Here is a 14,314-nt window from a genome sequence, read left to right as displayed (position 1 = left end):
CTGAGAGTGAAGAAGGAACCAGGAAAACTGGATGGAGGGCAAGCGCATCGCTGAGATGAGCATCTCCCACTGGTTCCGGTCCTTGTCATTCTGCTGCTGAGCCATTGCCTCTTGTTTGCAGTCACCTCATGTTCCCTCCTGTGCTTCATCTCCAGGCAATATTTATGAGAATATGCCATGCATTTATCATCTCCCTCCATTTTACATGTTCTATACATAGACTCAGTTGTTCTGGGAACTTACTTGGCGAAATTCCCCTCAGAATAAACAAAATTTTCATTTTCAAAAGTCTCTTTTGTGACTTGATGAATTTGCTTCTATTAATCACAATTATCATCGTACATGCACAGAAAATGCAAGTCTAGATCTAAGGGAGTAAATTATTCACTTTTCCTCTTCAGATCCCAAGTTTCACTTTGTCCTTTAATAGGCCTGGTGTGTTCTCCGTGACATTATTTATAGTCCTGAGAATCGTTTCCAAGTGTAGGGGCCAGATTAAGTGATGGTACAAAGTGACTCTAAAGAAGGGGCTTTAGTAACATGAAAGCACTTGTCCCAGCTGAGGGAGGTCACAGGTGTGCCCGCTCACTGCACCTGCAACCCGAGGGCAGGGGACGGCCCGCCCCCTCCAGCAGCTGGTCCTCTCTCTGTGAGCCCTTTCACCTCTGGGTTAGAGGGAGAGGCGAGGGTGGACTTGACTACCGTCCAATCTAGTTTTTAAAACTTCATCTGATTAACAGTTCAATCAATCAGTCATTTTGGGCAACTCAGTTTTCCTGAAATATATAGTCAGGCTGGTAGCTCCTCTCCCCTTCCTGTCTCTTCTCCAAGCAGCTGTCTGGGTGCAGTGGGGGGAGGGGCTCTCCTTGTCTCACCAGGTCCTTTGTGAAGTTTCTGTTCCCGGCTTCTCCTCACCTGTGATCTCCTACTTCTGACCCCGGCATCTGCCTGCCCCTGGTAGTCTCAAAGCCTCCAAATCGCCCAACCAGGACAAGCTGACCCAAAATGCTGCCTTAGCTGGTTGTAGGAGAGACAAGGAAGTTGTTACTCAACCTTCTGGAAATATATCTCTCTCCTCTCTCTTCTGCGACCTACCCATCAAGCGCTGGGACCGCGAGAAGAGTTTCCCGCCTTCTGCAGTGGTGCCCACCTGCCCCCATTCCCTGCAGTTAGAATGGGCAGAGTGTTGGGAGAAAAAAAACAGTATACTGACAAGGGGCCACACGTCAGAAAGTACCCCCCAAATATGATACCCATTTTATAATGTGAAGAGGAATATAGCAAGGTGCTAACTGTGTATATACTGCCCTCGGTAATTATGAAATACGTATATGGATAAATCTGGAATGATATACATCAAATTTTAAAATAAATTTCATTTTGGAATTGCGTGAACGAAATGTTATCACAGGGTTGTTTTTCAGTAACCACAACTCAGCACTTGACTTGAAGAATAACTCCACTTCCTGCGAGATGAAGTTTCCCTCCGTCATTCTCGGGGCGCTGTTCAGTCCTGAGACCACGGCCAGAGAGACCGCAGCCGGCAGGGAGGACAGCCAGGGTGCGAGAGCGTGCTCCCTCCAGCTCCCACAAAGCCCCGCACGACTGTACCATTTCACTCGTCAAAATCATGTTCACACTAAAGCGGCAGGAAGTGGTAGTTGCTGTTAATGTCGATAAGCCCAGGAAACAGAATAATATCATGTTTTGCTTTCTGTTGTAGGTCACCAGATCACTCTAAAAAATCAAGGAGGGAGGTCAATAGGGAAAAAAGGTGAGACATCTGTAATGCTTGCAACAATAAAGATTTTTAAAAAAATCAAGCTCAAAACCTAGTGTTAAAAAGTTCCAACATCAGCAAAATAACAAGGTAAACTCATACTTTTAAATGTTGATTTTACTTACTGAATTTTGAAGGAAATTAAAAACACCTCTGAGCCTGAGCCTGACTCTTGTTTTATTATTTTATCCTCACCGAGGACATTTTTTTTTTTTTTTTTTGATATTTTGTTCAGATAGGGAGGGAGAGAGAGAGAGAGAGAGAGAGAGAGAGAGAAACATCGACGTGAAAGGGACACATCGAGTGGCTGCCACCCACACGACCCAATCAGGACCAGGGACAAACTGCAACCAAGGTATGTGCCCTTAGCGGGAACCAAACCTGGGTCTCTCCAGACCGCAGGCCAATGCTCTAACCACTGAGCCAAACTAGCCAGGGCACTTTTGTTTTAAATAGAGATAAGTAGAAGCCCCTGTCCTTTGTCAGGTTTTTAAATTTTATTATTTTTAATGGGAGAAAAGCTATTTCCTGGTGCAAGAAAGGGAGAGACAGAAGATTGGCATTAACTGAAATGTGCAGACAACACTATAAAATAACAGAAACAATTCAAGTATTTTATAATATTTTTGTTTTCTTATAAAAATATGCACATGATTTATCAATGCATTTCAACATGGTTGAAATTTTTATAATGATAAATTATATTCCTGGAATCAAATCAGTTTATGTATTTTTTTTGTTTTAATCCTCACCTGAGGATATTTATGCATTTATCTTCAGATAGAGCAGGAGGGAGAGAAGGAGGAAGAGAGAGAGAGAAACATCAACATGAGAGACACACATCGACTGGTTGCCACCCACACGACCCCAACCAGGGCTGGGGACAAACTGCAACTGAGGTATGAGCCCTTAGCGGGGAACTGAACTTGGGTCTCTCTGGTCTGTGGGCCGACACCCTAACTGCTGAGCCAAACTGGCCGGGGCTGTATATTCTTATAAAACGTCTTCTTTTGATTTTATATAATCAGCTGAAGCAAAAATATGTAGAAAAAATGATTTGTGAATGAGTAACTTCAAAAAATTCCTAAAAGTTCATCCTCAGATAAATGTTCCTTCTAGCGTCCTAGATAACTCTTTTAAATTACTCATCCATTCATCAGTTTACTTTACTAAAAAAACAAAATTTCTTTTACAAAGGGAAATAATGTATCTATAACCCGGTTAAATATAGCCCACATTGAGCTTTTTCAAAATGACTTTTGGGAAAATACTTTGGATAATTCTTACCCTGAAATCACCTAGTCAGGAATTACACCTAGTCTTTGAGGATAAAAATGAGTGATCATCAACCAGTGTCCACTCCACCTGAGACCTACAGTGTCAGACGGAAACACGTCAAAGCTTGCACCTGAACCCAGTTATGACAGTCCACGTACAATCAAGAAGGAAACTGAGGCGATCACACCAAGTGGTGATGGTAATGTCGTGTGTCCAAGTGCACACTGGGGGTGACGGGGGCCATTTGACTTCCTGAAACAAGGAAAGCTGGAAAGCCAGGAAAAGTCCAGACCAGAGCCATAGAATGACAATGGGATACAGGATCTGATAGTAACAAAACAGCCGGGATGAAGCAACCACCAGCTAAATCCTGAAGTGCCAGGGAGAATTAAGAACTGCAATTCAAATGAAGAAGAAACATGAAATAGTGTCTGCTATGGAAGGGAACACGGTGACTTTATTTTATTTTTTAATATTTTTTTTCTTTATTGCTTTTAGACAGAGAGAGAGAGAGAGAGAGAAACATCAACAAGAGAGAACATCAATTGGCCGCCTCCTGCATGCCCCCGACTGGGGATCGGGCCCACAACCTGGGCATGTGCCCTGACTGGGAATCAAACTGGCGATCTCTCGGTGCATGGGTCGATGGTCAACCACTGAGCCACACCTGCCGGGCGGAACGCAGTGACCTTAATTCACAAACTATTTCCTACCCCTGCTTCAAGAGAAGGTTCAACCTGAAAATCTAAATAGGTTTCAGAAAAGAAGAGATGGAATATATTTCTAGTAGGTTAAAAAGTTAGGAATATTTGGGAGGCAACTCTAACCTTTCAAAAAAGATATCCTGAATGGCAAGCATATTCTCTCGTCTATCAGCAGAAGTACTTTTGGGATGAATCATTGATTTGACCTTGGATGGCATTTCTCAAATTCTTAAAATTATTTCTCTTCCAGGTAACCAGGAAAAGAAGTTCTGAATTACTGACTGTAGGATATGAAGAATTCAGCCATCAAGATTGGGAAGGAAACTAAAAACTGAAAATGTCCATGTTATCATCTAATCTGTCTCAGGAGAGATGGTTTGCTTTCTCAAGGAAAATTCGACCCCTGTTGTCAAAATTCTGAAAACGCAGGCAGCATATTCACGGTCCTCGGGGGCCAAGCACGGAGTCAACACTGAGAACCAGCACGCACCGCATTCAAACAGGAATCGTGCGCTTGCCGACTGGGACGTTCTGAAGAAAAAGATGCTTGTTTATCGAAACCAAAAACACAGTCAGTGAAACATTTTGACTATTCCATTCCTGGGTGATGGTGAAGGTAATAGTAAACCAGGTTTGTTCCCAGCTGCCCTTAGAATATTGCTCACAGAAAATTTACAGGTGAAACTTACTGGGTTTTTGGTGTGTGGGAGGGTGAACAATACATCGGGAAGCAAAGCTCTTCATATGTCAGAACGTACATAGAAGTTGACTACTTGTGCAAGGAAACGCAGGCCTCTAAATGCATCGAACTATGTAGATGTACGTCAGTGTATATGCCCCCACACACTTCCATGTTACACACACACACACTCCTTCAGTTCTTACACACACTAGTTTTATAAGAAATTACTGCTTACATAATAGATTGTTTTGTTGCCAATAATTTCTGATTTATTTCTTTAAAAGGAAAAGTAACTAAAGTTCAGCTATACATACCGTAGACAATATTTTCTTGTTACTGCATAAAGCTAATTTAAAGGAACACACTGTACTGGGAGGGGGGTGGGAGGTTGTACTTTGTGACGTAACCAGTTCCTGTTCCCAGCACGGATACACTAAGTCTTCCTGTAACCTGTTCGCTCCCTTACACTAACTCCGGTGTGTGCTCGCGTAGACTGGCATCAAGGCGATCCAGTTCGGCCCATTTTTAATGTGCTGTTTAATGACAATGAATTATTCTGTATCTCTTTCCTATGTTCCACTAGCAGGTATATTTGCTGCAAAACCTTAATTACAATAAAATATAAGCACCATATGTTTGATTTATGATAAAATGGGTTTGTGTTTTATTAGATATTTCCTGGATTTGCTTTATGGATTATAATGAAGGATTTTAAGCATGATTTTAATGCAGCCAAAAGATATCAAAATATTAAACATTGACAGCAACATTTTAGCAGCAAACTTAAAAAGAAAAGCAAATGTTTGTCCCCGGCCCTGGTCGGTTGTGCGGGTGGCAGCCACTCTATGTGTTCCTTTCACGTCGATGTTTCTCTCTCTCTCTCTGTTCCTCTCTCTCCCTCCCACTCTACCTGAACAAAAAATGGGAAAGTGTCCTCGGGTGAGGATTAAAAAAAAAAAAAAAAAAAAAAAGTAAGAAAAGCAAATGTTTCCCAATAATAGAGAAGATATATGCGAAAGTATTATGTGACCCTGGTTACAAATCCTTGAAAACTCACTCATGCTGGTCTCACAAATGCATTCATGTCATCCCTATTCCCACCCCAATCCTCCCCAAAAGTGAGATCTATGCGATCTGACAAGGACTTCAAATTGCGACATGACGACCAAGTGCCGCAAAGCGAAGAACGGTGGTAGGAGGTGGACCTACTCACTTCCGTGCCCTGGGCCCCCCAGAGGACAACATGCTTGTTAGGAGCTGATAGGTCGACCAGAAGCTCTTGAAAAATTTGTACTGAGATGAAAATCTAACACTTTCATCTCCCATAATATGCCCTCCACTCCTTACATTTCAGTTGTGTTCTAACTACAGAGAAGGTGGTTTTTGATGGGGAAAGAGAAATAGGTGAACACTCCATTTTTTGTGGGGAAGGTCCTTTTTTTTTTTTATCCTCACCCGAGGACTTTACCATTTTTTGTTCAGGTAGAGTGGGAGGGAGAGAGAGGAAGAGAGAGAGAGAGAGAGAGAGAGAAACATCAACCTGAAAGGGACACATCGAGTGGCTGCCACCCACATGACCAACCAGGGCTGGGGACAAACGGCGACCAAGGTACGTGCCCTTAGAAAAACCGAACCTCAGTCTCTCCGGACTGCAGGCTGACGCTCTAACCGCTGAGCCAAACCGGCCAGGGTAGAAGGTCCCTTTTGAAGCAACTGCTGCTCACTTTTTGGATCACCTGCTTTTTATTTATTTGTTACAGATGTCCCCCATTTTCTCCCCTTTGTCCCCCTCCACTTGGCCCCACCCTACCCCAAACCTTCACCACACTATTATCTGTGTCCACGAGCTATGCATATGTTATTTAGTTAATCTCTTCCCACCCGCCTCCCCTCTTTCCTCTGAGATCTGTCAGTCTGTTCCATGAATCCATGTCTCTGGACCTATTTTGTTCGTCAGTTTATTTTTTTCATTAGATTTCCATGTAAGTGAGATCATGCTCTATGTGTCTTTCTCTGACTGGCTTATTTCTTTTAGCATAATACTCTACAGGTCCATCCATTCTGTCTTAAAGGGTAAGAGACCCTCATTTTCATAGCTGCATAGTATTCCATTGTGGATCACTCACTTTTTAGAGTGGTCTGTTCAAACCAGCCAGAGAAGAGCTGCTGAGGTCTGACAGCCCCGTCTCTGCACTCTCAGTGGCCCACCTGGATCAACGTAGGTTCCAGACGAGAGGCATGAAGTAGCCTACACAGACCAGCTGTATTCAAAGGACTCTTCTTTGGGTCCCCAGTTTTTACATCCTGTGTCATGTCACAGATTGGTAAGGCCTGGGGAAAGGTAGCCAAGATTTAGTTTTTCTCTCATCTAGGCAACTGGGGAGTTGTGGCTCACAGACCTGCTTGTTCCCTGGATGGAAAACCCACAGGAATTCGGACCAAAGCTCTAGGGCGCTTCAGTTACCTGAGTGCCTCACCCCGTCCCACAGCACCTGCTCAGGGCTTGCCGCTCTCTGGCTGGATGAACTCGAGTCCCAGACTTCTCAAACTTACTCCATCTGAGACATGGGGCACAAGTGCAACACTGGCAAGAATTTTAAAAATTGATTACACCTATAACTGTATGAAAAGCACAAGATGCAAGAGGAAGTTCTACACAGAAAGCATTTATTATTTTTATTTCGAGTACATCAGTATTTTAGTTAGGTTTCAGATACACATTTTTCAGGAAATGAGGTCAAACTAGGTAACAGTTACAATTAGATGAGTTTTTAAACGTGAAAAGAAAATAGTCAATTCCACCTATTCGAGGTTTGAAGGTGAGATTCTGCATAGGTACAAACTAAGATTAAAGATTCTCTGTTTGGTGTGTATTTTTCTAATTATCTCTTGAAAAGGATGACAACTAAAAGTACGACAACTTACTTCACATACTAGTCAGTGATGGGGAAGGAAGAATACATTGATTTGAACTTAATTATAGTCAAAGATCTGGCCCTGGCACAGGTAGGACCTACCTCGGAGAGTGTCTGCACCGGACCCCTCCGTGAGGCGTACCGCCCTTCTCCGGGGTGGCAGGCCATTTGTACAGGCTAAGAATTTACACACCAGTGCTATCTTGACCCAACTTCTAATAACCATGGGTTCTGCTGTTATATACAACTCATCCCAAAATTCAGCAGACTTAGGAGCGCTTTGTCACCAAACCTGCAAGAGTGTTTTTCACCCTGGGGATGGAGCCTTCAGAGGCACGACCCTTTTCTTTCCCCTCCCCCACTGCTCCTCTCTGTCCTTTTTGTTACAGCTGTTCCCCCAACTTGTCCTTACTCTCATTTTTAGATGTCCTCTGCCCTCTTCTCCCTTGTTAGTTCTTAGTCTTCTGTGACGAAAAAAATTCTCAATACACCCTGGCCGGTTTGGCTCAGCAGTTAGAGTGTCAGCCTGCGGTCCAGAGAGACCCGGGTTCGGTTCCCGCTAAGGGCACGTACCTCGGTGGCAGTTTGTCCCCGGCCCTGGTTGGGTCATGTGGGTGTCCCTTTCACATCAATATTTCTCTCTCTCCTTCCCACTCTATCTGAACAAAAAATTCCTCAGGTGAGGATAAAAAAAATCCCCAAACTCTCAATACTCATTGCTGGTAGTGAGAGAAACCCGGTCACACCATGAAGGTGTGGCATGACAGAGGGGCAGCCCTTGCTATGTCCTCGGAGGCTCCTCAAAGTGTTTGCTCGTTTTGACTCTTTTTACTCCTGTTTGGAGCAAAGGCATTTATTTATATCTCTTTCCAGGTCTAGAACTAAATCACTTGATCTCTCTGGATCTCTGTTACCTCTTCTATAAAAGGAGGTAGGTATACCACTAACATTGTATTAATTGACTGATTGATTCACTCCATAAATATTTATTTTACTGATCCAAGTACTTTTAAGTTACTTTGGGTAACAAAACTAAAGATCTACACATTTGGATCCCCTGAGAACCATAGTTAGTAACCTGTGAATAAAATATATTTTAAAATCCAATTAATAAAGTTCTGTAAAAAATAAATCCTCATTATGATTCTTGCCTGGAACTTTCTAGTCTCCATCTAAGCTTCTGCAAATACCACCTATTTTCCACTTGAGATGATCACTTCTTGGTTGCTTAGAAAATAAAAAGGTTCACTACTGGAAAGAATGACCTATAAGAAGTCGTTATAGAAAGCAGACTTCAAGTTACAATGCAGTGTCTTCGGTGTGGGTTTGTGCTCCTAGATGCGTTATTTCTCCCTCCCACACCTGTCTGAGAAGGTGCCACCTACTCAGCTTTACAACTAAAAGTCACTCTTTCTTGACATATGTGTATCAGGGAAACTTTCTTTCAGTGCATACTCACAGCTCATAATACATCTCGCATGTGTTAGTGAAATTAGGAATTACTTTATAATTGAACTGAATGTGAAAATATTTTGTTCTCAATTTTTTTTTATCCTCACCCGAGGATTCTTTTGCATTTATCTTCAGATAGTGCGGGAGGGAGAGAAGGAGGAAAAGAGAGAGAGAAACATCGATGTGAGAGAGACACATCGAGTGGCTGGCTGCTACTCACACGACCCCAACCAGGGCCGGGGACAAACAGCAACCAAGGTACCTGCCCTTAGCGGGAACCGAACCCGGGTCTCTCTGGTCCGCGGGCCGATGCTCTAACCACTGAGTCAAACTGGCCAGGCTGTTCTCAATTTTTAATATTTTATGTATGTCTACCTTTGCAAAGCATTCACTAAAGGAGGAGCTGGTATGGAGACAAACATTAAGAGATTAGTTCTTAATATATAATATTAGTTCTTAATATATAATATACTAGTTTAAACTTCTAACTTTAAATCTTAAAATGACTGATTAAAATATGAATTTAGCCCTGGCTGGTTTGGCTCAGCAGTTAGAGCATTGGCCCTCAGACCAGAGAGTCCTGGGTTCAGTTTCTGCTAAGGGCATGTACCTTGGTTGTTCGTCCCTGGCCCCGGTTGGGGTCGTGGGGGTGGCAGCCACTTGATGTGTCTCTCTCCCTCCTGCTCTATCTGAAGATAAATGCAAAAATGTCCTTGAACAAGGATAAGAAAAAAAGAGTCCCGGCTTCAGTTTCGGTCAAGGGCACGTACCTGGTTTGGGTCCTTCAGGAGGCAACCAATCGATGTGTCCCTCTCACATTCATGTTTCTTTCTCTTTCTCTCTCTCCCTCCTTCCCTCCCACTCTATCTGAAGACAAATGGACAAATATCCTCGAGTAAGGATTTTATTTTTATTTTTTTTTATACTTACCCGAGGACATTTTTCCATTTTTTGTTCAGATAGAGTGGGAAGGAGAGAGAGGAAGAGAGAGAGAGAGACATGAAAAGGAACACATCGAGTGGCTGCCACCCGCACGACCAACCAGGGCCGGGGACAAACTGCAACCAAGATACGTGCCCTTAGCGGGAACCAAACCCGGGTCTCTCCGGACCGCAGGCCGACGCTCTAACCGCTGAGCCAAACCGGCCAGGGCGAGTAAGGATTTTAAATATACATACATATATATGAATTTACTTTTTATTCCCCCCGTTTTCACCTAGCGCCTGTGGCTGAGATGATGAACAATGTAAAGTAGTTGCATCAACATCTCTGAAAACACAATGTGTGCATGTGTGTGTACACTGTATGTAGGGTACTGTAAGTGTGTCTGAATTAGGGCAGTTCTCCTGGTAACCGAATTCAACTCAGGAGACTACTTTAAATAGATAAGTTCTAGGACAGCTGTGTGACATAATTAGCGACAAATAGCCTACGACTAACTATAATTTTACTAGCTTTTAAAGTAAAAGACTTGTAACAGTGCTTTGCTGCGATATATTTCTTACAAATTCTTCAAACGATCATTATGACCGTTTCATGCTTGATCAGCCTGCAGCTGGTGCCCGTATGAGTCAGGAGGTACAGGTGCTGTCTCTGAAGTCAGCAATGAGGGGACACGTCGTTACACTATATTTGGTTACTAGTTGAGAAATTAGTAACAGTCACTATCCTATACAAATAAAACCACCAATTAAAGGCGAGTGATGAGAGGAGAGGGAACAGGTCATTTACGTTCAGTAACCTGACCTTCTGTCACCAAAAACGGGGACCAAACGGTGCAAGGGTGGTGAGTTTGTGGAATAGCATCCTCTTCGAAACACAAGCACTTCCACATTCTCGGGGCCACGGGGCTTCTTTCACAGAAGACAATCAGTTCCACGGAATCATGATAAATAAATATTTCTGCACAAAGACCTATGATGAGAGAAGCAACTCTGAACACAGTGTCAGTGGCCCCCAAGCACTACCTACTCAGCTGGGAGATAATTTGCTAACTGAGGTACACTTTCTAGGGGGGGGGAAATCACTGAAAAGTCAGTTCAAAGGTTAATGTCTTCTAAAATCAGAAAGAAAGAAAAAAGAGTACAGAGAGTAATTTTATTTTCTAATTTTATTCTAAAATACAAACAAGACTCTTTAGGATTATGTCAACATACCTCCTTAATGCATTTTTGTCTCCCCATTCCTAACATAAAAGTCATAAATATTAGGCTAGAAACTGCTGACATTTGATCAAAACTAACAGCACACAAAGAAAACTTTTTTTTTTTTAAATTATCAGTTACATGAAAGAAGCAATTACTAAGTACAGGGCTTTTGAATTACAAAGCTTATAAAACAGCTCTACAATTACCAAAATCTCAAAGGCCAAAAAAGACACTATGAACTTTTTAAAAACAAAGATGTTTTGAAGCAGAACACTAGCTTAAATCATATGAAACAACTTGGACAAGATTCTGATATAAAAATCGCCATTGAGATGAAGTTGAAGGAATATTTGAATTCAATCTAGTTAAGCCACAGTACCAACTAAAACCTATTTCCTTTTCTAAATGAAATGAAAGTTAGCCTAAAACTTTTAAGTATTTAAGTGATCTGAATTTCCTTTATTTGTCCATGGACTATAAGAAAAACATTCTTATAACAACACAATGTAATCGAAAAGAAAAACAAATCTGTGCAGAATATTATGAGTACCTTCTTTATCACAAAGTACATCAGTTACATTAAGGTTCCTTCTACAATGCTAGGACTTCCGGCAAATGGCTTTACTCAAACTGAGACACACTGCAAATGAAGGGGGAATAAAAATTTCCACCTTTGATGGAAATTTCCATGAATTTCTGCGAAAGAAAATAGAGAGCTTTTCTGATCAAACCACGGGTGCCTTGATCCTGTTAAGTGTCTTGATTTTTGTAAGAAAATTTAAGCTGTTTCATTACTCGTTATGTTATGGTGTGCCATCTTTAAAAATCTAGTATTTTGAATTATTTTTCAAATTTCTTTTCCTAGGAAGCAATTATGAGTGGACTTAAGGTAGTGTGCAAAGAATGAGACATATCAGAATCTGTCCAAGTGTAACAAGTATTAGAATAACAAGAGGTTGAACAGTTATAGGAAAATAATTTTTAGGTCCCAAAATCACTACCATCATTAACCTTAAATAAACAAGAAGCCATGATTAAGAAAGTCTGTTCACTTTGTGTAAGTAATTCTAACACGATGGTGGAAGGGGTAACTCTCCGGGGCGCACACCCTACCTAGTACCCCGGCAAGGGCGCCCAGCTCAGGTGGGAGGGGACCTCTACTTGAGCAGATTCTGTAGCATGGCCGTGGCGTATGTGGGCCTAGCCTGTCTGCTCTCAATTGCATTCTGAAGGTACTGGATGCCTCCACAGCGTTCCCAAATTTCTTCAAACTGTCTTGGCAAAATCTCAGCACCACGCTTTCGAGTCAGGCCTGTCTCCTCCAGGTTCAGCTCACACATCTCCATGTCATCCTTACCTGCGTAAACAAGGCATCAGAGAATTACCACCTCTCCTTCAGAACCATTAATTACAACCTTTATTGTTGAAGTAGCTATCAATTCTCACAAATTTGAAAACTTTTAAAACTTTATTTTCTTCCTCTAAGATTGAATTCTGCTTAATAAACTCACTAGAAACAAATCTGTCCTCCCAGACCCTTTCAAAATGTATAAACACTACAGCTGATCAAACAAATTTTCAGGGCTAATAAAAATGCTACATTTCCTAAAACATCACAAATCAACTGACATAATTAAATACCAAATGACAGGTTCTTAGGACAGACAGGCTTCTATGTGCTCTACAAGGACATACTCCAAGCAAGTTCACATTATAAATGAGTTAATCCTCAATGAACTGAAAATGTGATCCATTCCTCAACCCTGAAGTTTGTAATTCTTTCCTCCTTTATAAAATAGTTTCATGTGAGTCATACACACCAGCCACAAGAAGGATGGGTGGCTTGTCAGGATGGAGTTCCATCTGCCGGGCAATCCAGGGTCCATCAAAATGGGCATACCACCAGCCTTTTTTCTTATTCTGTGGATCTTTGTACTGGTCGGCGGGGCGGATGAATGGGATGCGGAAGAAGCGCTGCTGTCGGTTCATTTCGATCTCCTGCTGCCTGGCAGGAAGCTGAGCCGCTGGGTTCTGCTGAGCTATTACACAGAACAAAGAAAGTTACACCAGCACCCCAAGGGATAGCAAAACAGCCTTTAATCCTAAAATGTACCACACTTTTTTTTTTTAAAGGAAGAAGAGGGATTCCTCTTAGTGAATTTAAAACAAAATGTAAATAATTGCCTATAAATTAATACAATTCACGGTGTAATTCTTAAGAATTTTCTGTCCTTAAAGAAGTTCCTTTACATTGTAAACACACACACACACGCACACACACACACCTGTACAAACCCCAACAGCAGCAGCTGTAATAACCACCACCAACCCCTAAAATAATCAGCAACTAAAATAAAGTCACACGGCAGGAGAGCAAACTAGTATTATTTACTCGATTTATATTTTTCCTGCAGAGTTCAAATGAATGCTGAAGAATAACTTTTGCAGGACTATTTATGACAAAACAAACAGTAACTTCATAAATCTGAAGAATTATAGACATTTGTCAATTTAATCACAAGTTCCTCAAAAAAGTGGAAGACAAGTTTCCTCTTTTGCCAATCCTGAAATTTTAAATGGCCAATTAATATATTTTACAAGTAGTATTTAAACAACTCCATGACAAAAAAAAAAACTGTAACAGTAAGCATAAACTTCCCTCAGATATTTACTTACTCTGAAAACAGATTTCTCTTGGAATAAGATCTACTGAAATAGTTGAAAAATGTATAATATTTGGTTCTCTTTGCCAATAGAAAAAAAATTTGTTTTTCTGATAGTACTGGGCATATTAAACTTTTTTTCCTTGCTCGATTTTCATTACTAAACAATCAGGTTTTTATTTTATCTACAAATATAAACCTTTCTCTGGGTAACAACCTTACATTTTCAGCAACATAATTTGGGTAAGTCTGTTGAATATGCTTTATACTCACAACTTTCAAAGTGGACCAATCATTTACTGCAGCTCAATTAAGAATCTCACTGAAAAGCTAAGTATGTCAGTGAAAAATTATATAATATGTTTAAGTCAAGAACAGCCATATGGCTTTTGTAAGAATCTCCAAATACTGAAAAGATGAAAATACTCTTCTACTTTTTACACCAACAGCCAAAGCTTTGTAGCGGCTGAATTTATTTCTGTGCAGACCAGAGAAAGCAAAAGCAGTTAGCAAAGTTGCATGTGCCTAGGAAGGCGTGAAACAGAGGCCAGCTTTGTTAGTAACTTTAAAAAGCCGCATCACCTTTAGCAGTTAACAGAGATGAGCTTATTTATTCTTTTGCTCCTGTTCCCCCAAAACTACTTACAATTCAATGTTTCCATTTTAAGGTTTTGTTTGTTGTTTTTTTTGAAG

The 14,314-nt window shown here is 41.3% G+C and overlaps 2 protein-coding genes across 5 annotated transcripts in view; one reads left to right on the top strand and one right to left on the bottom strand.

The window, feature by feature from the left end:
• IMPG1 (interphotoreceptor matrix proteoglycan 1) overlaps positions 1–4,159 on the top strand; it is a 123,043-nt gene extending 118,884 nt beyond the window's left edge. Inside the window, exon 16 of the mRNA XM_036249068.1 lies at positions 4,013–4,159. Within this exon, the coding sequence (XP_036104961.1) occupies positions 4,013–4,035 (23 nt within the window). The 3' untranslated portion in view covers positions 4,036–4,159. The remainder of the gene's footprint in view (positions 1–4,012) is intronic.
• A 6,790-nt stretch (positions 4,160–10,949) lies between these two features.
• MYO6 (myosin VI) overlaps positions 10,950–14,314 on the bottom strand; it is a 145,737-nt gene continuing 142,372 nt past the window's right edge. For all 4 annotated transcript variants that reach the window (XM_036247981.1, XM_036247983.1, XM_036247982.1 and 1 more), the window contains 2 exons: positions 12,779–12,997; positions 10,950–12,315 (listed from right to left, as the gene is read on the bottom strand). In XM_036247981.1, coding sequence (XP_036103874.1) covers positions 12,116–12,315; positions 12,779–12,997 — 419 coding nt within the window. In that variant the 3' untranslated portion in view covers positions 10,950–12,115. The remainder of the gene's footprint in view (positions 12,316–12,778; positions 12,998–14,314) is intronic.

The sequence above is a fragment of the Molossus molossus genome, unplaced genomic scaffold (assembly GCF_014108415.1).
Source record: "Molossus molossus isolate mMolMol1 unplaced genomic scaffold, mMolMol1.p scaffold_m16_p_8, whole genome shotgun sequence".
Taxonomy (NCBI): domain Eukaryota; kingdom Metazoa; phylum Chordata; class Mammalia; order Chiroptera; family Molossidae; genus Molossus; species Molossus molossus.
The sequence above is the reverse complement of the archived record's forward strand: the minus strand, read 5'-3'. Positions and strand labels throughout refer to the sequence as shown.